Source organism: Chelonoidis abingdonii, chromosome 4 (genome assembly GCF_003597395.2).
Source record: "Chelonoidis abingdonii isolate Lonesome George chromosome 4, CheloAbing_2.0, whole genome shotgun sequence".
In the NCBI taxonomy this organism is placed as follows: Eukaryota; Metazoa; Chordata; order Testudines; family Testudinidae; genus Chelonoidis; species Chelonoidis abingdonii.
Window position 1 is genome coordinate 99,109,299 of NC_133772.1, and position 22,469 is coordinate 99,131,767.

Here is a 22,469-nt window from a genome sequence, read left to right on the forward strand (position 1 = left end):
ACTTGTACAGAGTCCTGAGAGAAGTAATGTCTCAATCTTGTGCTAAGTGACAAGAAGAGAAGGCCTCAAACCTTTCAGACAGTGCAGATAGTGCTCCTTTGAGTTGGGGCAGTGCTCGTGAAAAATCCAGAATTGGCAAGAATCCTGTTGTGTATACTGAAGCCACCAGGAAATTAGTGAGTGAACATGAATGGAAACAAATGTGTGTTAAAAAGAATGAATCTTGGGAAATGAAATTCAACAATGCCAAAAAGAATCATCACATTGACATGTCCCTCAAGAAATGACTTCATCTGTTCCTACAGATATGTTACCATTAAAAAAATAGCCTGCTTATAGTATTATGGGCAACTTTTTTGTATATCAGTGGCATTTAAATCAATGTGCAATGGCAGGCAAACATACAAAGTTTTCACTGAATGAACATATCAAGGATATGTAGTACGACCTGAAATACTATCAGAGCCCAGAATTCTCAATCTGCATCACACATGAAGACAACTTATATTGTGGATATTCTGTCACTTTCATTACAGATTCTGCTGATGAACAAAAAATATATGTATATACTTCAGGAATGTGTAAAAGATGCCAAACATTATAAGGAAGTGAAAACTCAATTACTGGAATTGTATGCAACACTAAGGAGGAAGTAAAAGGATTCACTGAATACAAAATTGAGACTGGACGAGAAAACCTCTGCAGTTGCCACTAAAAAATACAAGGGATAATTAAGACCCTAGAGCAACAGATGTTAGAAAAGACAGTAACTGAGCCATTTTGGTTACTATACACAATAGTCATGTTAGGCCCAATATTTTTAATTACAAGGAACATTTTTGTATTCTCAGAAGCTCAATTTATGTACTAAAAGAGATGCAACAGATTCTTGAATCTCTGAAACTGTTGGTAACTTAGATCTGAAACTGATCAGAAAAGTAAGGTGGAGACTGTATTTATCATGTGACTTTTTTTTCCAATCCCCGAGTAGTGCCTTTTGGACTGAAGAATGCACTTGGCAGATATCCGAGGGTCAGGGATGAAGTGGCAGTGGAGGCGAAGGGAAAAAGTACTGTATTAATACGCATAGCTAGATGACAGTTCACTCTCTACCATGGCACAACATTTGTAAGCTACACAGATGATTTTTAGCAAGTTAAAAGAGACGTATTTGACCCTTTGCCACCCAAATGCAAGTTTCTTCCCTGGACAATAAAGTCCGTGGAATACTAGTAGTGGGAGTCTTACTTCAGAAAAAGCTCCACATGTCTCATCATTTTAACACACTATTTTGAGTAACACTTTTTTGAGCAGGTCAAAATGACATGGTGTTATAAACAATGCTGCCCTAGCTTATGTTAGCACTCTGAACATACCACTGCTGGATCAGCATCAGGGTTAGCAGCAGCAAAAAGTTTTGCAAAAGAACAAACACTAGTGCAAAAAATGCCATTGTGAGTCAACAAGGTTTGTAGGGATATTGAAAAGATACTGGTGTCGGGAGTCCTTGGGTATTGTGAAGCTGGCACAGCCAGCCCCATACCACCCTCTCCCAGCGCCAGCATAAAGAAGGGGAGGAGGCATGGCCAAAGCACAATGCATAGCAGTGATCTCCAAGCACTGCAAAGATCCCCGGGGCAATTAGTTAAAAAAGCTCGGTGTTTGCTCTTGCCACAGTTAAATGCGGCAGCCTTGTGGACCAGAGAAGTGGAATAAACCCACCTCCCTTTATAACTTGGGATTCACACCTAACAGCTCAGTCAGACCAGAGGACTGGGGCTCTAATATTTTGTCTTACAGGTTCCATTGATCTGTGTAATTTTTTTGAGACATCAAATATATGTTTATATATTTGCCATAAGAAATTACAAAAAAAGAGCCAGTAATTACTGGGAGAACTTTCTGCTCTCTGAAGCAGCAATTCACTAACACATCTTAGAACGGTGCTGACATCAATAACACTGGTGTACAAACAGAGATGTTTTGGCATGATAGAGCACTGAATGGAATGGTTATTGTTTAATAACAGTTATTCTAATTTAGCTTTTTCAGAAGAGGGGGAAAAAAATCAATGTTTGCTAAATGGAAAAGAACAAAAACAGTGGGGAAAGGAATTAATTTTTCAGGCTTTTAAGTTGGTATTCTGAAGAACTGAGAGGAGCGAATTCAATTAAAAAAATGGGGTAGTGTTCTTACATCTCACACATCTTAAAACAAAATAAATTAAAACCTTGGGAGGAGGGCGGGGAGGGGTGAGAGGGGGCAGGCTAGGCAGGAAGGTTTTTCCAGTAAAGTAATAGCTCTACTTCCTTAGAGACCAAACTACTCAGTGCCACAGTTGAATGGTTGTCTATTCTGCTGAGCAAACCAGTTCTTTAAGATGACTGATGTCAGCTCTTAACCCAGTGACTACTGTCATACGGCAACTAGACGTGGTTCTTCCTCTTTTGTGCAAATATATGCAACAGTTTTTACTTACAGAATCCAAAAAATAACACTTACACAGCACTTTGTATCATCAAAACTATGCAGACAGATTAATACAATTGTGTATCCAGTCTACATTATGAAAACAATATAAAACAGATTAATTAAGGTTCAATCCCCAGAAGTATTTCAATCGCCCTTTACTTACCTCCCATAATTTTAGACTGGCAGTTGATAAATTCTGGCTTCTTGTCTGTAAGGTAGCGCTGACAAGTGTGGTGAAGAATCTGAAAGAATGTGGATTTTTCGGAAGCCGTGCTTGCTACCCATTGGTCAAAAGCATTTTCAAATAGTAAATCAAATTCTGGGGAATCCTAGAAGAAAAATAAGATTTGAATCACTGGTACTATATTTTAAACTGATTTGAAAATTACATGTAGCAATGGACATTTTTAATATAGCAATTTAAAATAAATTATTTTAAATGACTGAGATTCACTTTTACAGCTGGTCTGAAATTCTATTTTCCTGAGGAAATCTTGGATGAAAGTGAGGAAAAAAAAATGTTTCTTAATGGAAATTTCCAGGGGTATTTTCAAGTTTTCAATAAAAACTCAAAATTGAATGATTTCAGCCAGAAATGAGAGTTGCAGTGCCTCATGGGGGCATGCGTGCCCTTTCTTGTCTGTGAGCGGACTACAGTACATCACTCATAATGCAACACAGATTCCCCTTTTTGGATGCGGGAGCTGTGCAACATGGAGTTTCTGGTTGTGATGCATTATGGGAAATTACTCCAAATGGGTATTCCAGGCCATTGAGGAGAATGGGGACACAAGAAGCAAACAAGAAATCATAGTTTGGGTAGGTTGCAATGTTTCCTAAGAGACTGCAGGGCTGATAGTCTGGATTCAACTTGGGCAGCAGGCAGTCAGTTAACAAAATACAGCCAGATTCCAAACACTGTGCCAACTGCAAAAAGAAACCGACTCTGATCATGTGGTTTGCTTCCTTTGCCTGGCAATCTAGGACAATCTATCCATATCAATGACATGATATAATGTATGCACTGATGTACAGCAAAGAGCCACAGCAAGACATGTATTAGTAGGCCATTGGAACAAGCTTCAGATATGTTTAGCCTTTTGACTACAAAGTGCTCCAGTAATATACTAATGGATGCCCTGGCACATCTTATTAGAGTATGTCTGATTATATTGAAAATTAAATAGAGAAGTTTATTGCACTGTATTCTTCCACTAAGAAAAATAGTTTCTGGTAGAAGGAAAAGAGAAAATGGTATTGTATTTTCCATTCTAGTCAGAATATATTTAACAGTAAGGTTCCAAATGGTTTCCAAACTGCTGCTGACAGGACAGCTTAGCACTTCTGGAAGGGGTGGTCTGTTTCAAATTGACTTTTCCCTTTCCTTCTCCCTTATTGTCTCTCCATACCTCACCCCTACAATGACACAGCAGCCTCCGTTATCTTTTCTTCCTCCACACACTTAGAAGAATAGGTATATGGATTATTTTTTGTATTTCATTTTTCAGTAATTAGATCCCAGATGTGCACTGAGAGGAGTTGGTACACTGGTGCATCATCATTAAGTCACCAATCAGAATGTGACTTTAGACAATCTAGGATCTCAGCCATACCCAATAAGCATGTTTCATTGTATAATGTATGTGTTTACTTTATACTACATAATGTTTATGATCACAAGATGCGATTTAAATCCCCAACTCCTAAGGCTGCAAACATTAATTTCTAGCTGCTGCTTAAAAAGGTTTTATCTTTAACTAGTTGTCCTTTGCAAATCTGTCTGGTGCACTCAACACAGAGACGTTAGAAATTCTGAAAGAAGAAAAACCCAGATAATAAAAAAAAGTGTTATGTTGAATTACATTCATGCATCTCCTTGAAAATTGCATCTTTGCTCTTTGGGACTGTAACGTTATCTGATTAAAATATGATGATACAGCTCACTGTTGCAACCACTGTTATATATTTGCAGCAAATCTTGTACAAAGGTTGTCAAGTGAGCAGCGGCAGTTCCAGGCCCCAACACACCAAGCGCATGCTTGGGGCGGCATGCTGCGGGGGGGCACTCTGCCAGTCGCCTATCCCGCGGCTCCGGTAGACCTCCCGCAGGCATGCCTGCGGAGGGTCCGACGGTCCCACGGCTCCACCAAAGCCGTGAGACCAGCAGACCCTCTGCAGGCACGCCTGTGGGAGGTCCACGGGAGCCGTGGGACCAGCGACCGGCAGAGGATCCCTGCGGCATGCCGCCGTGCTTGGGGCAGCAAAATGTCTAGAGCCGCCCTTGCAAGTGAGGTGTCTATGAAAAGGTTATGATTTACTGGTTATGATTATGCTATCTATATGCATGTATCATTTTTGTATTTGAAGTATTGGCTCTATACTTGGATTTGAAATGTTTGGTCCTGAGGTAACTCCCACAAGGTAATGCCCAGCATTAGAGGGACTATTCAAATTGAGTGGCCCATCGAAAGAATGTTTAACTGCAATGGACCATGGGAGAAGCCAATCTACACTTAATAGAATTTCCTGCTGTGACTAGGTGAAATGCATGGACATGTGACTTGCCCATGTAGTTCCAAACTCCGTCTTGTTGCTGTAATTTTCCACAGTAAGAACAATGGGATGCCCTCCACATGGCAAAAGCTATAAAAGGCCCTAAAAACACCTCCATTATGTCTTCAATCCTGCTTCTTACCTCTGGAGGAACTTTGCTAGAAACTGAAGCTTTGACCCCAAAGGACTGAATGACCCATCCAAGCTGTGTATATACTCCAGAGGCTTGACGTAAGCCAGCACTTTATTCCACCACTGCTGCAAGCATGAACCAAGAACTTTACCATTACTGTATGTAACTGATTCCTTTAATCAATTTAAACTCTCAACTTTCTTTCTTTTTTTATAGATAAATCTTTAGATTTTAGATACTAAAGGATTGGCATCAGCATAATTTGTGGGTAAGATCTAAGTTATATATTAACCTGGGTGTGTGGCTGGTCCTTTGGGATCAGAAGGACCTATTATTTGATGAGATTGTAAAGAACCACTCATCTCTGAATCCAATGGTTTTGGTGGTGATATAAGAACTGGAGTGCCTGAGGAAACTGCCTTTATGTTTTCTTGTTAGCCAGTGTGGTGAAACAGAAGTTTACTTTTGTGACTGGTTTGGTATATCTTATAAAATAACCACCACCAGTTTTGGGTTGTGTTTGCTCTATTTTTCAGCAGTTCATCCTGAATTTGGCATCTTCAGTTGTGACCCACTCAGGCACTGTTACAGGGACAATGGACAGTCTATAGAGATTGCCTATTTGTTGGATTAAGGGGGAGCCTGTAGGGAAGCATTGCCCCAGGAAAGAGAGTAAGGTCTGTGACCTCTGCAAGGAACAGATGCAGGTGTAGGCAGAGCCAGTTCCAGGAACCTCCTTCCATGCTCTCTCCCACCTTTGCCTGTCCACAGGTACTGATTCATCTTATCGGAGGAAGCATCTAGGGACAGATTTCCAAGTTTTATATTGGATGCAGCTTCATGATGAATTGAAGGCCAAAAGTAGGCTTAGAAACTTGTTCTTCATGGTGGTAAGAGAACAAAGGGGCTCTTCTTCCCTTTTGAAAGCGGGGAAGGAGACAGAAGCAGAAGAGAGAAGAGGAGAAAGGCAGGACCAGAGGTGTAGAAGTGAAGGAGCATAACAGGAGCGAGCTTATTCTGCTCAATCTTCACCTTAAAATTGGGAGAAAACATGTACTGCTCCACAGGATAGTCAAGAGTTAGCACTTAAACCTGGGCACTTGAGAATACTTGCTTATACATCAGCATGCAAAGTTGGAAACTGTCCAAGACTTTTTGTGAGGAAGACCCCAGGGAGAGGGGGTAACAGTCATGACAGGGTTCCTTCCACCTGCAATTCGGATAGCAGTACAATGGCCTTGATCTTCAACAATAAAAGTAACTTTGTTAGGAGTTTTGCTTTCTCCAGATGTGTACAATGTACTTACCAGATTAGAGTCTATACCATTAACCTGGCGAAGCTGCTCAAGCATCCACTGTGATCTCCTTACAAACGACGTGGAACCTTCAAACTGTTTGACTTTTGTAATAGATGCCTGGGAGGGTTTCTTGTTAGTCACTGAACACATAAAAGAAAGCAAAAAAGTATAAATACAGACATACACACAAACACATTTACGTATGAATAGCATTAGTAAAGAAGTGTTAACTCAACACTGCCTGTCAAGAAGGCACTACTTTCCTCAGCCTCAAGTATAAGGGAGGAAAAGGATAACCCCAAACTTTGTAAAGCACTTTGAGATCCACTGATGAAAAGTACTACATATCAAATATCAATCATATTAATAACAAAGCAATGGATGCCTTACAAATAAAATGACAAGAAATGAAAAATAAATTTTGAGAAAAAGGGAGTGTGCGTAATGCCAGCAAACACAGAGACAACCTAGAAAAGCACACAGCAGAATGACATGGAAAACTTGGATCAACATCTCTGTGCCAAGACCAGGAGAAAATCTAAGTGAGTTGTTCTGAATGAATGTGCTTCACTTGTGGCATAGAAGAATGTAAGTTTTCTTCCTTTAAAAAAAATAAAGATGACTTCTATATTTGATGCAAAAACTATTCCCTTTGTTGTAACCTTTAATGTACGCTCATTTACAATTATTTACTACAGTAACAAAATTTTAAAGTTATTAATTAATTACTGCCTCTCAGTCTTCTTGTACATTAGCTAATCTACTGTTAAAGATATACTAATGATCTACCATTAGTAAACTAAAAGATGGGGCTTAAACACTACCTGCCTTATTCACTGGTGGATTTTGCACATTAGTAAAGCCAGCAGGATTTGGCTCTCTCTACTGAACTTTGCATGTGTTAAATGATAAACTCCTTTCGCAATTCAAGATGATAAAATCTGCATTCATATTACACTACAAGCTTTTGATTATAAGTTGGTCCTTCTGAGCATACATCCCCAGGCATTCAAAAATCACCAAGTCAGGACTTGAAAAATTATGAGACAGACTTAAAAATCATCAGATTAGAAAGACAGACAGATAGAAATTTTAGGTTCCGTGTACTGTATTTTGCCTTCTGGTTTCGAAGACTTTGAGGCACATTTGCTTCATATTTGCATGCTTTTCTATAGAACCATAAGAGCTAGAAACAGACTTTTTTTAAAAAGTGAAATCTGAGCTTCTCATGAAATAACATGACTCCTAGAGCTGACACTTAAAGACAGACACCAAATATTGTGAAAGTGGGAACCCTGCACAGCACCAGAAGTCTGTTAAAGCAGTATCTTAACATAAGTGATGAGTCCGAACATACAAGTACTTTCAAAGCCTTAAACATTCTTTTTAAAAATAGGTTACAGGATAGCAGTCATCGTTTTGTATTAAAAATATCATATACTATAGTTTCACGTACATAAGTTTTTTATTTTCTGGTTCCCTACAGTAGATCAGGGATGCTGGGCACTGAAGTCCAGATGCCCTTGGTACCTGCCAATCAATGTCATTTTTTCCTGGTTGGGGGCTTCAGCTGGTTAAACTCAGCACTTTTAATAAGCACTAGTATAGGAAAGTGGGCAACGGGGAAGCATTCATGGAAGGCAGAGATGGGAAGAAGCAGAAGTCTTTCTTTTCCACCCACTAAAAGTCCAAAACTTAAGATTGTTCCAGACAAAAACGGCCTAAACCTTAATAAAAGATATGAAATTTCATTGTTCAACACCATATACTCTTGAAAGCAGCGCCTCTCGCTCTAGCACATCATTAGTTCCTATAATGGAAATATTCAAAATCTCCAAAGGGATGGGGACGAAGTTACTTCTATTCCAGAGTATCCTTGTTACAGTGTTCTGTGACACCACAGTGATAAATTTACTTCTTTGAGTCTCTAAACATAAATGTCAAACAGTGTGCTCTACAGGAGATGGACAGCAAGCCAAAACCTTGCCATATATGTAACTTATTTCCAGTCTTCAATTTTAACCAATAATTGGACAAACAAAATTTAGCATGCTAGAAAGGGAAATATGAGTATTTGATTAGCATTATTTTTATTAATTGTGTTCACAACATTTACACATTGTTCTTTAGTTTTTAATCCTGTGCCATGGGTTATATTTCCATCCAGGACCTTCACTTGCTTTAGGTTCTGGTTTTCATACTGATACACAGAATATGCTAGCAAACATCTGTAAAATTATTATTTTTTTAATTCATTGCGTTACTGGCTGGTCTTCTGGTGACTTTTCCTGAGTGAATTCCAAGTAGAAATTACAGTGAGCCTCTTTTGATATACATACAGTGCGACAAAAATCATTGTTTCCTGATGCTATGTCAGGATACATATTCCTTATTGATAAAACAAGCACTATATTTCTCAGGTCCGGAGGCATTATGAAGTTCCTTATAAGCCTCTACACTGCTAAATGCTTCTGGAAACAGAACCAAGAAGTTATACATCTGTGTCCTTGTTACTAGTTAAATATTCTTACTCCTGCACCCTTTCACTGACTTGTTTCCCATGCCTTGGCCTATCCACTCATTCATTTCTTCCTCCTCTTGTATTTTTGTAACCGTGAAGCAGCTAGATTATAAATTCTTCAAATAGCCACCTGCTGTTTGCCCACCTTCACTTGTCCTTTAATGTTATTCTGGACTTTCATATCGGTGATTGATTTCCAGCCCTACAAAGTCTGCCAGTAGTCCCTAACATAACAGCCTACACTTATTTAATATCCTCAACATTTAAAAAGTTTAGTTACTTATTTGCAGTATATAGTCAATACACACAGTAAACTATAGATAATAATGACAGTACTGTCAATGTCATTTCACTGGATATTTCATAAACTTAACTGAAATTTGCACTAAAAAAGGGAAGTAATTGAACCTCAGGCAAAATACAGTTTGATAAAAAGATATTTATTCTAGCACCGAGCTCCTTAAATTCTCTCACTTGTTCAGATAAATAGGTTCCATATACTTCAGAATAAAACAGAGATCATGTAACTAAAAGTCAATCTCAATTATATCAAACAATATACTAACTATATTCTTGTAATAAGCCTCTGTCCCAAATCTGGACCTTAGCGTCCAAAATCTGGGTGCTTAGCATGAACCTCCAAGCTTAATTACCATATTGGATCTTATCTCGCTGCCACCAATCAGGATTCTGAGTACCTGATAAACTCTCTGGTCTCCCCAAACCTTTCCCTGGGGGACCCCCAAGACTCAGATGCCCTGAGCCTCCAACAAAGGGAAATAACCCACTTCCCTTCCTGCTCTTTACTTCCTCCCAGATTTTCCCGCCCTGGGGATACTAGGAGATTTCCCTGCTTCAATCCCTTGAAACACAAAACAGAGAGGACGATTTACCTTCCCCCCTCCTTCTTCTCCCCCCTCCCAGTCTTTCCCTGAGAGAGACAGTACTCCTGGCACAGAGATTCCTATCCCCTTGCCTTAACTAGGAAAAGAAAATCCAACAAGTTTTAAAAAGAAAGCTTTATATAAAAAAGAAAGAAAAAACACATGACATGGTCACCGCATCAAGATGACATAACACAGGGCTATTGCTTAAAAGAAAATATGAATAATCAGCCTTATTCAAAAAGATATCCAATTTAAACATTCCAGCAACTCCACACATGTAAATACAAAATACAATATAAACCTATTGCTTTTCCTTTTGTACTCACAACTTGGGAACAGAAGGGTAGAAAGAAGCTTGGAGATAGAAAAATAAAAACTCTTCCCTCATAGCCGAGAGAAAACAAAGAGGCAGAACAAAGACAAAAAACACACCCAGAAGTTCCCTCCCTCACTTTGAAAAATCCGGTTTCCTGATTGGTCCTCTGGTCAGGTGTTTGGTTCCCTTTGTTAACCCTTTACAGGTAAAAGAAAATTAACCCTTAGCTATCTGTTTATGACAATTCCAAGAACATTAAGAGTGTTGGGAACACATCATTACACTTTAAAAATATAGAAAACCATACAACTTAAGTAAACACACTATCCTCAGTGTTTTGATATGTGCTTAAAAGATTAAAGCTAACTTCCAACAACAGGAAAAAAGGCTTCCTGTATTAGACTCACTCCCTAAACACAGAAAGGAGAAGCCTTTTTTGTTGATATAAATCATATATATTTTTGACCTCTCAATAAGTAGTTTAGGAACCATCTTACAGTTTTTAAATAACTATATGAATATTTTGTTATATCTTATTCTGGTCTCCTACTTCACTTTTCTGTTGCCTTATGTTCTCTTTACGCACTTAAAAGTACATTATTATATTATCCCTGCATTTCTGACAATGCTATTTTGTAAATTCATTGTGATGGACAATCTGGTTATTTAATAACACTGTGTTATTACTGTTTTCCCCTTGTTCTCTGGATTACCTATATTTCTAAAATCCTTTTACCCTCTAGTGTGCCTGAAGCGGAGACTGTAAAGTTTAGGGAGACTTGCTGTGTTTTTTGCTTTCAGGTGTTGACATTTAAATCTCTTCCTTTTTGATACAGTACACAAAGCAGCATGTGAAATTGCATACATATACATTTTAATCAGATCTTCTGTAAACATACTACTGAATAACTGAACAATACCAAAAAGTTTTTTAAAGAACCAAGCTTTGGTCAGGCAGGCAGTTTCTACAAGTACGTAATACTTAAAACAAAGAACAAAAAACAACAAACCCTGTCTTCCACTGCCTCAATACACATCAGATAAAGGGATCGCATTTACATTAATTAGTTGTTAGGGGAAAAAAATAAAGTCATTTACCTTTACTTAACATTGTCATAAATCAATGTATCTGGTTATAAAAAGGACATGGCTTTGCTGGTCTTCATTTGCTACTCAAATGCACTGTCATCATATGAAAAGTTCTATTCTTTTGACATTATCTCAGATTTATACACACACGGCCGCCTTTAGGACATGTGGGGCCCGATTCGAAAGAGCTGCTTCCGAAATGCCGCCGAAGACTGTGGCAATTCCGCGGCAGCTCAATTGGTTGCTGCTGTTTCCGGTGGCACTTTGGCGGAGGGTGTGAGGCCCCTCTTCCGGATGCTGCAGGACCCTCTTAGGCGTGGGACCCGATTCCCGGAAACTGGGGGAATCACCCTAAGGACGGCCCTGCACACACATACCCTACCTAGTATTTCCCAGTTACAGGAGAGATTCAATACAGTAACAGAAAATCTATTTCTGGGATAATAAGGACAGGCCAAAACCCCACCACTTACATGCTTCCCAAGGCATACAGACAAGGGAACCCAGGCAGACCCATCATATCTAGCCACCGTACTCTTATTGAAGTAATATCAGGACCCACAGAAACCATTAAACCGCTCATCACACAAAGGGCCAACTTCTTCTAAGACAAAACTGGTTTCCTCCACAAACTCTGCAATATTAATAACCTACCTCAGAACACCATTCTTGCCACTGCAAATGTCACGACCCTATACACCAACACTCTTCACAATGACAACAGAGCCACCTGCTTCAAATAGGTACAAGACAATGGGCAACCCTCAGATATCCACCCAAAACGTATCACCAAACTCATCCATCCATTTCATTCTCATCCATAAGAGTTTTACATTCAGCAGCAATCACTTGGTCCAAACCATGGGAACAGCCAGGGATATTAGGATGGCTCCCCAATATTTCAACTTCATGGGATAGTTTGAGGAAGGATTTCTGGACAAATGCACTATCAATGACTATTAGACAAGATGGTCAGGGATGCAACTGTATGCTCTGAGTGTTGCTAGTCTCTGTTTGCCAGAAGCTGGGAGTGGACAACAGGAGATAGATCACTGGATGACTGCTTATTCTATTCATTCCCCCTGAAGCATCTAGCATTGGCCAGTGTTGGAAGATAGGATACTGGGCTAGATGGACTTTTGGTCTGATCCAATATGGCTACTCCTATGTTCTTACAAAACCAATGTTATACCTGAGATACACTGATGATATTTTCATCCTCTAGGTGAAACTCTCCTGTAGACTTGCATGACAGCAACAACCACCACCCATGAATTAAATTCCTTCTGGAACACTTCCACACTAGCAACAACTTCCTGAACACCTTCATCAAATTCAGCAATGGCACCTTACAGACAACTACATACAAGAAATCTATGGATCACCACACATCTTCATAGATCCAGTAACCACCACAAACACACCAAGAAATCTGTTATCTACAGCCAAGCACTCAGATACCACATGATATGCTCCAAGGAGAACACACAGAATACACAGTAATGCTACTCAAAACCATCTTCCCCAAACAAGGATGCTCCACCAAAGATGTAGATGGCATCATGGAATGGGCCACCCAAATACCCCGAGAAAACCTGTGTCAGTACAGAAATAAACCCCCTCCTGATCACACACCTCTAGTTGCTACCTACCACCTCACACTGGAATCCATAAGGGTATCATCAAACAACTACAACCCATATTCATCCTGAAAGAAATCTTTCCTGAACCCCCTCTTCTAGCCTTCAAACAAGCCCCCAATCTCTTTAAGCTCATTATCAGAACCAAGCTCCCCAGACTAGGGCACACCAACTCAAAAGTGGCACCAGACCCTGCCAGAACAATAGATGCAAAACCTGCAGACACATCTACACTGCTAACACACTTTTCAAGATCTATAGGTTCTACACTTGTCTAACACAACATATGGTGTACCTCATCCAGTGCACTAAATGCCCCAACAGTCAGGTGGGGAAAGCCAGACAATCACTACAATAATTTGGAATGAACTTACACAGGACAATGATAAAAGACAAAAACACCATAGCACCTGTGGGTGTACACTTTTCACAAAGTGATCACTCTTTGACCTATCAGTCCCCATCCTCAAAGGAAACCCGCACAACATGTTCATGAGCCAGAGAGGTTAAAATTCATTGCTAGACACTAAAAATCACAGTCTTAACAAATAGACAGGATTTGTGTCTTATTGTAACAATCCATTAACTTACCTTCTTTTCTTATGACAACAGGGGTGTTAACAAACTACTTCAACTTGAATGGTCCCTTATAAGTTGTTAGGGCAGCAAAGAATCCTGTGGCACCTTATAGACTAACAGACGTTTTGGAGCATGAGCTTTAGTGGGTGAATATCTACTTCGTCAGTTAGTCTATAAGGTGCCACAGGATTCTTTGCTGCTTTTACAGATCCAGACTAACACGGCTACCCCTCTGATACTAATATTCTAAATCTTCATTCGTAATATGTGCCAAAAGCTGTCATGATATATCAACCGTAAAAATAATGTTCTATAAAAAACATTAGACTGTTTTAGAATCTGATATCAGAGGGGTAGCCGTGCATTGGTCACCTCCCAGAAAACACCATCCTAGCCACCATGGATGTAGAGGCTCTCTACACAAACATCCCACACACAGATGGAATACAAGCTGTCAGGAACATATACCTCCAGATCAGTGGCACTGCTATGGGCACCCGCATGGCCCCCACAATACGCCAATATTTTTATGGCTGACCTGGAACAACGCTTCCGTCAGCTCTCGTCCACTCACGCCCCTTCTCTACCTACGCTACATTGATGACATCTTCATCATCTGGACCCATGGGAAGGAGACTCTAGAAAATTCCACCACGATTTTTAGACAACAACTCCACCCCCACCATCAACCCTCAGCTGGACCAATCTACACGGGAGTCCACTTTCTAGACACCACGGTGCAAATAAGTGATGGTCACATTAACACCACCCTATATCGAAAACCTACCGACCGCTATGCCTACCTTCATGCCTCCAGCTTCCATCCCGGGCACATCACACGATCCATTGTCTACAGCCAAGCACTGAGGTACAACCGCATCTGCTCTAACCCTCAGACAGAGACCAACACCTACAAAATCTCCACCAAGCATTCTCAAAACTACAATACCCGCACGAGGAAATTAGGAAACAGATCAACAGAGCCAGACGTGTACCCAGAAGCCTCCTACTGCAAGACAAACCCAAGAAAGAAACCAACAGGACTCCACTGGCCATCACATACAGCCCCCAGCTAAAACCCCTCCAACGCATCATCAGGGATCTACAACCCATCCCTGGACAATGATCCCACACTTTCACAGGTCTTGGGTGGCAGGCCAATCCTTGCCCACAGACAACCTGCCAACCTGAAACGTATTCTCACCAGCAAACTGCACACCGTACCATAGTAACTCTAGCTCAGGAACCAATCCATGCAACAAACCTCGATGCCAACTCTGCCACATATCTACACCAGCGACACCATCACAGGACCTAACCAGATCAGCCATACCATCACTGGTTCATTCACCTGCACGTCCACCAATGTAATATACGCCATCATATGCCAGCAATGCCCTCTGCTATGTACATCGGCCAAACTGGACAGTCACTACGGAAAAGGATAAATGGACACAAATCAGATATCAGGAATGGCAATATACAAAAACCTGTAGGAGAGCACTTCAACCTCCCTGGCCACACTATAGCAGACCTTAAGGTGGCCATCCTGCAGCAAAAAACTTCAGGACCAGACTTCAAAGAGAAACTGCTGAGCTTCAGTTCATCTGCAAATTTGACACCATCAGCTCTGGACTAAACAAAGACTGTGAATGGCTTGCCAATTACAGAACCAGTTTCTCCTCCCTTGGTTTTCACACCCTCTACTGCTAGAACAGGGCCCCATCCTCCCTGATTGAACTAACCTCGTTATCTCTAGCTTGCTTGCTAGCATATATATACCTACCCCTGGAAATTTCCCACTACCTTGCGTCTGATGAAGTGGGTATTCACCCACGAAAGCTCACGCTCCAAAACATCTGTTAGTCTATAAGGTGCCACAGGATTCTCTGCTGCTTTTAGAATCTGATGACAGACTTGTTTTGTTTTTTAAATGAATAAAAATCAAAGTAAACATATTGCCTGAATCAACAAAAAAAGATAGCTGGCAAAATACTGGAATCTTGTCAATGCTGTTCATTCAGCTGATGTAAGCCAATACTGAATAATATTAGAAAAAATGAAATCCTTGGAGACAGTTCAGAACAGAAGCAGTGATACTAAACATCCATTATGAAGTGCTGATGTTGCAGGTGATACAGTACTGCATTGAAAAGGGAGATTATTTGATGCGTTTCCTTAACGTTCTTTCAAGACTATCTACTACTACCCTAAAATGAGTTTCCAGCTCAGATGAGAAAGAAATGTGTGTTCCTAGGTCAGTAACCCAAGCTATTGACAAACAAGAGTCATTAGAAGTTCATCAATATGAAACAACTTCAGTAAGCTGAGCCTCTGCAGAATAAAGGGGACAAGACAAACCTCCATAGGATACTTAGGGCTTGGCTACATTGGCACTTTACAGCGCTGCAACTTTCATGCTCAGGGGTGTGAAAAAACACGCCCCTGAGCGCTGCAAGATGCAGTGCTGTAAAGTGTCAGTGTAATCAGGGCGGCAGGGCTGGGAGCGCGGCTCCCAGGCTGCACGCTACACCCATAAGGGATGTGGTTTACAAGCAGCACTGGGAGAGCTCTCTCCCAGAGCTGCGGCTCTGACTACACTCACACTTCAAAGCGCTGCCGGGGCAGCGCTTTGAAATGTCTAATGTAGCCATACCCTTACATGTCTCAGACTTTGGATAGTCCTAGAGTCAGGAGAATGTTTCTATAGGAATTTAGCAAAGCATTCAGATCACTCCATTCATAAGGTTGTGGATTGATGGATTCATGCTGTCACACCCCCATGGCCCCTCCCTCAGGGGGTCCCTTGGGAAAGCAGATTAACACTGCATGTTGCTAACGCTGTTGTAAGCATCACAAAGCATTTTGGGGAGGGTCAAAGGCATGAGTGAGGAGTGAAAGCTTTCTTTGAAGGCTGCAAGAGACCAAAGGGGGAGGAAGGAAGAAAGCAGAGAATGGGGCCAGGTCTACACTACGCGTTTATACTGATTTTAGCAGTATTAAACCAATTTAACGCTGCACCCGTCTACACAATGAGGCCCTTTATATCGATATAAAAGGGCTCTTTAAACCGGTTTCTGTACTCCTCCCCGACGAGAGGAATAGCGCTGAAATCGGTATTACCATATCGGATTAGGGTTAGTGTGGCCGCAAATCGATGGTATTGGCCTCTGGGCAGTATCCCACAGTGCACCACTGTGACCGCTCTGAAAAGCGATCTGAACTCGGATGCACTGGCCAGGTAGACAGAAAAAGACCCGCGAACTTTTGAATTGCATTTCCTGTTTGCCCAGCGTGGAGCTCTGATCAGCACGGGTGGCGATGCAGTCCCAAATCCAAAAAGAGCTCCAGCATGGACCGTACGGGAGATACTGGATCTGATCGCTGGAGCGGAGAAATTCTGTTCTATCAGAGTCCGTTACAGACACGAAAATGCCAAAGCATTTTAAAAAAATCTCCAAGGCTATGATACAGAGTCACAGCACAGTGTGTGTGACAACGTAACGGAAGCCAAAGAATCAATGGACGCTCATGGAGGAAGGGAGATTGAGGACTCCACTATCTGACCAGTCCTGCGTGCTCTCGAAAGCATTTGCATTCTTGGCTGAGCTCCCAATGCTGTAGGTCAATACATTTTCAGGGTGGTTCAGGTATATCTCATCAATTAATCCACCTTCCCCAAAAGAAAGGGAAAAAATCATTTCTTGACTTTTTCACGTCACGTATGTACTACTGCATGCTTCTCGTAGAACCGGTGTGGGGCAATGAACAGCAGCATCCTCTCCCTCCTCCCCGGTGGAGACGTACAGTGCGAAGGACTGGTAGCCGTCCTGTCATCATCCCGTGGTGCTCCGGCTGGCCTCAGGTGAGGTCAGGCCGGGCGCCTGGGTTAAAAATAGGAATGACTCCCGGTTATTGCGGCATGGTACAGGACAGTGGTTACCCTTTCATCATGAGAATCGAGCTCCATCGTGCTCATTTCCCCCACCCCCTTTCCTGTGTAAAGAAAAATTCTGTACTGCTGGACTATCACAGCAGCAGGTGATCTGGGCTGTCTTCCCCTCCCATTATGTCCTGCTGGTATATGGACTGGAGCTGCGCCTCCCCCTCATTTATCTCACTAAAAAGTCAGTGTTTCTATTCTTGCATTCTTTATTACTTCATCACACAAATGGTGGACCCTGCAACGGTAGCCCAGAAGGGTTGGGGGAGGAGGGAAGCACGGGTGGGTTGTTGCAGGGCACTCCCTAGGATTGGCATGCAGTCATCTTTCTGTGGGATCTGACATGGAGTGGCTGTGTCTTCTCTGGTTCTCTGATACACTGGTTCTTTAGTAACACTTGCCGCATTTCTGCAGGACTGACTCTATTTTTAGATACAACATAAAAGAGGATGACTGGGGGGTCATTTCTTTTCTTCTTTGCGCCCGGGCCGACCTCGAAGGTCAGCCAGGAGCACTGTGCCAGAGCAGACAGTAAAGAACGACTGGTAACCGTTTCTGACCTTGCAAAGGCAAATGATGCTGCTTGTAGCGCTACAGTACGCCTCTGTCGCGGCGCATCCAGGAACATTACACGGTGACAGTGACAAAGCAACGGGTCCATGTGGTTGCCTGCTTATGGCGTCTGCAGTGCCATCGGGAAAGGTCGAACTGTTGTAGCGTTGCTTTATGGAGAGGATGGTGCGGTATTCCGAATCACCGCGACTGTTTATGAACATCATTGAATGAGTCTCAAACAGATTCCAATGGCGGGGGCGACTGGGGAACTATGGGATAGCTACGGGATAGCTACCCACAGTGCAACGCTCCAGAAATTGACGCTAGCCTCGGTACATGGACGCACACCACCGAATTATTGTGCTTTGTGTGGCTGCATGCACTCGACTTTATACAATCTGTTTTACAAAACCGGTTTATATAAAATCGGAATAATCCTGTAGTGTAGACATACCCTGGGTTAACTCAGCCTGAAGATAAGACGTGGGCTCCAATCCAAGGTCATAGGCTCAAGAAAGAGCCTGTGAGAAGAGGAGAACTAACTGGAGCAGGACGGCAGAGATTGCAGTGAGAACAGTGACGGTAAATGAGACAGCGAAGACCGATGGGGGGAAAACAGTCTCTGGAGCCAGTGTGTTTTGGGAACACGTGGAGGCCACAGTTAGCCTGTTTGGACTAGTACAAAGAGCACCAGGAACAGAGGGCCCTAAAACAAAAACATTGCAATGTTGCACCCAGTCTAGGGAGAACAGCGGGATTCCACTCCATGGAGATAAAGGCAAAAGGCCTCATACCTGAAGGGGCGTACTAAGATCTGAGGCGAGTGATCAATGGTGCAACTAGCCCTGTAACTGTGACAGTAAATATAAGCACCTATTACCCAAATGGGAACCACAAAATAATGCAAAAGCACTACTCCATGAATATATCTATCTCTGATTGCCCACACCCCAGCAGCCTTAGAAAAGAGAGAAATGGGCTTCATTAAATCCTGGCTCTGGTGAACCAAACATTTTTTAACTGGACCAATTTTGAAATACAGGTTGTTGTTGTGGAGGGTTTTTTTTTTTTAAATCTGCTTTTGAGATCTTGATTTAGGATTGATGCATTTAACTCTGTGAGTCTTTCCTTAGGAATAACAGATCTTCATTTAAAGATTCGTTTAAATACACTGTATGAAAAGTTCAAATGTACTGACTGCTGAAGATGAACAGCAGGCAGTATGAAATTCTAAAATCCTCTAGCTAATCAGAAATTCTATGACAAATGGCTTGATTGCCTCATCGCAATACAACTGGAAATGCTATGTATTTATAAAGTCTTGAATGAATCAAATAACTACTGATTCAAGGAATTAGTGTATAAAGTCTTGGAACAGTTATGAAGGAAGTGATTGCTACAATTGTTTATATTTTAACAAAGAAGAATTTTAGCTTTAACTGTGAATGCAGGAAAAGTTGCCCACACTGCTTAGATTTTTTTTTTTAATCTAGAAGATTTTTTTAAAAAATACCTATACTGAAAACAATGGGGATGGAAAAATGCCACTACAAGTAATAAAACAGACTTTATATTCGTTTTATGAAAATTATGTTAAAAGTGACTGAGAATAGGAAATTTGTCACTGTCCATGGAAATGTACTGCATGGGTGTTAAGAATGTGGTTAAAAGAATACCCCTAAATTGGCATTTCCTTGCTTTTAAGGTCACGCCTAGCTAACCTTAACTTCTTGTAAAATCTCATTTATGGAATTGCAGACAGGTTAGAATAGCAATTTTGTTAAGGAAAGAAAAGACACAGGCAATGAGTGGTTAGTGTATGAGAGTTCATGTGAAAACTTAACAGCTCCTTCAAACCTTATGTACTGTAATTCACTGTGGAGATATGTACAGTATTTAAAGTACACCTCTACACCAATATAACGCAACCCAATATAACACAAATTTGAATATAACGCGGTAAAGCAGTGCTCGGGGAAGGGGACTGCGCACTCTGGCGGATCAAAGCAAGTTAGATATAATGTGGTTTCCCTATAATGCAGTAAGATTTTTTGGCTCCCTTGGACAGCGTTATATGGGGATTGAGGTGTATGTTTAATAATTATGAAAATCCAAGTGTACTGTCTTAATATGGAATATTCTTTCAGCTGGACACCTTAATTTCCCCTCACAAAATAATATTAATTAGGGTTGACTGTTCTTTGATTTATTAGTATACAAAGCATCAAATATAATAAAAAATAAACTTATTTAATACTGATATTTGAGGACGTGAACATTTGTAAAATATACAAGCAAATTTCCTTTCATTTTAACAACAGGGGATTTTTATGGCTCAGTATAAAAAAATCACACACTGGAAACAGATTGACAATAGACAGGCTGATAACTTTAGTTTTCATATTATAGAATGCATCGAATTCTTTCTTAATTGTAAGAATGCGACTCCTTACAAATATCATTAAATAAACTATGAGGACAATACTCCTACAGGTTTTCGGGTTCCACCATGTACAGTAGGACTTCCATTGTGTAGCACAAGTACATAATACAGACTCCACTCTCAAATTTTATTTATCTCTATTTTCCTCCCTCTCTGTCCCAACCCCTCAAAAAGAAAATAGATCATTTAAAGAGATGTGTGTATTTCTGGGTGTCCTAGAGGTTGATGATTAAACACAGTGTTTAATACCTGATTCAGTCTGTATCTGGGAGCTATATCTTGCAATGTTGGTAGCAGCAGGGGAGAAAAAAAATATTTTTTCTAATAGGCTTTTTTTAATCTGATTTGAAGATTTAAATTAAATCACTGATGTTATGCATGACGGCTGAGAGTGTTAAACTGCAGCTTTGTATCCTTAAATATAAGGGAACTCAGTACTCAAAAATTGCGTTTTTCCAGTCCCTCTCCCCAAACTTTTAAGTCAATGCAACCAGTTCAAATAAAGCCGGGTTCAACCCCAGTGGAATATATATTACAAACTTTCAAAGACAACATATTAATTGAAATTCTAACATTCAAGTTCTCAAAACTTATGTGATGAATTATATATACACAATATTACCATTTACTAAATGGAGCTGTGGTTTCTGACCTTCAAATACAGTATCTTTTTTGTTCATCTGTCCAATTTCCATTCAATTCTACATCACTTTCTGGGTCCACTTTTATATTCAGAAGGGAGAAAGTGGGGAAAAAAAAGTGACCATGCTGAAATGCTACAAAAGTTTCAGAGACCCTATGACAAATCCTTTCTTGTATAGATTATAAAGAACACAGTCTGCAAGAGGAAAAGATGCCCCCGACAGGGATTTCATAACGGTTTCAATTCTTATTTGAGATTCTTAAATCATTTCTAGTACGTGAACTCTCAGAAAAGAGATGCACCTTTATTCCTCTAACAGGGAGAAAGAACTCTCCTTTCTTCTCTCAGTTATATAGCTATCCTGGAGCAGTGTTTCCCAAACTTTCAAAAGCTGATTCACCCAATTCAGAAAAATAAAACTTTCAAACTGCATAATACTAGCAAGGCAGCATGGGGGCAACTTGCACTATCACTGCCCAAAGGGGCCCATGTACCACATTTTGGGAAGCGTATCTATAAGGGTAATTTCTGACATAGTTAATCTGCATGTGTTGTGAAGTGTTGTTTGCAGTACGATCCTAGAAGTGGAAAGGCCTGGGCTCAGGAAGTTTCCCTAGTCACAAGCCCTCTGTTGAGAACACAGTCTCCTAACCTCATAAGTTAGGAGCAGAAACTTGAACATGATCTGAAATTGACTTGGCAATATAGAGTTCAGAGCACTGGAGTGAAGACAGCCCCTGAGTTCTATGCAAAGAATAAACAGAGTTATCCTAAAGTGACTCTGCCACGGCTGCAGATCCATTAGATATATTAGCAGCAGGCACTGCTTACTAGTGACAAACTCAATAACAGATGGAGGAGAACATGCAGTGATATTTGATTGGTCCCCACTGCTTATATTGAAATGAATATAAGATAATGAAAGATGTCAGTCTAACCAAGGAAGAGAAATTAGAGGCCAGATAATATTTGGTTAGACCATCAATACTGAATGATGCCTTCAAGAGTGTAGGCTGGACAGTTGTGTGTTAAAGGGTTACTAAGAAGTTTCTGTCTCTTAGGAGGCACTGGTAATCTTTGTCATTGGTAGATCCAGTCCATTTTTCGCCATATAAGATGGTCTATATGGCGAGACCTTCCGCCAGATCCTTGATATAATCCCATCTGTGGGAATGGGAAGGCAAGGGAAGCTTGCTAAGGGAAAGTGGGTCAATAGCCCTCTTTCAGTTAGAGTCTGCTTCTAGGAGGAGTGAATCTTGAACGGAAACCACCTTTTTCTGCAGAACAGAATGAGAAATTCTCACAGTGGAAGATATTAGACTCCTGGACGGGTTGAAGCCAGGCCATTCTGACACTCAACCGGTTGAGTTTTCACAACTCCTGTGACAGAGAAGAAC

General features: G+C 40.9%; 1 protein-coding gene across 3 annotated transcripts in view; it reads right to left on the bottom strand.

Annotated features, from left to right (window-relative positions):
- Positions 1-22,469, bottom strand: part of STXBP6 (syntaxin binding protein 6) — a 222,916-nt gene that overhangs the window by 54,143 nt on the left and 146,304 nt on the right. For 2 of the 3 annotated variants that reach the window (XM_032763528.2, XM_032763529.2), the window contains exons 3-4: positions 6,466-6,596; positions 2,636-2,801 (exon numbers count right to left, since the gene is read on the bottom strand). The exons of the other annotated variant lie outside the window; for it this stretch is intronic. In XM_032763528.2, coding sequence (XP_032619419.1) covers positions 2,636-2,801; positions 6,466-6,596 — 297 coding nt within the window. The remainder of the gene's footprint in view (positions 1-2,635; positions 2,802-6,465; positions 6,597-22,469) is intronic. 3 annotated transcript variants of the gene reach the window in all.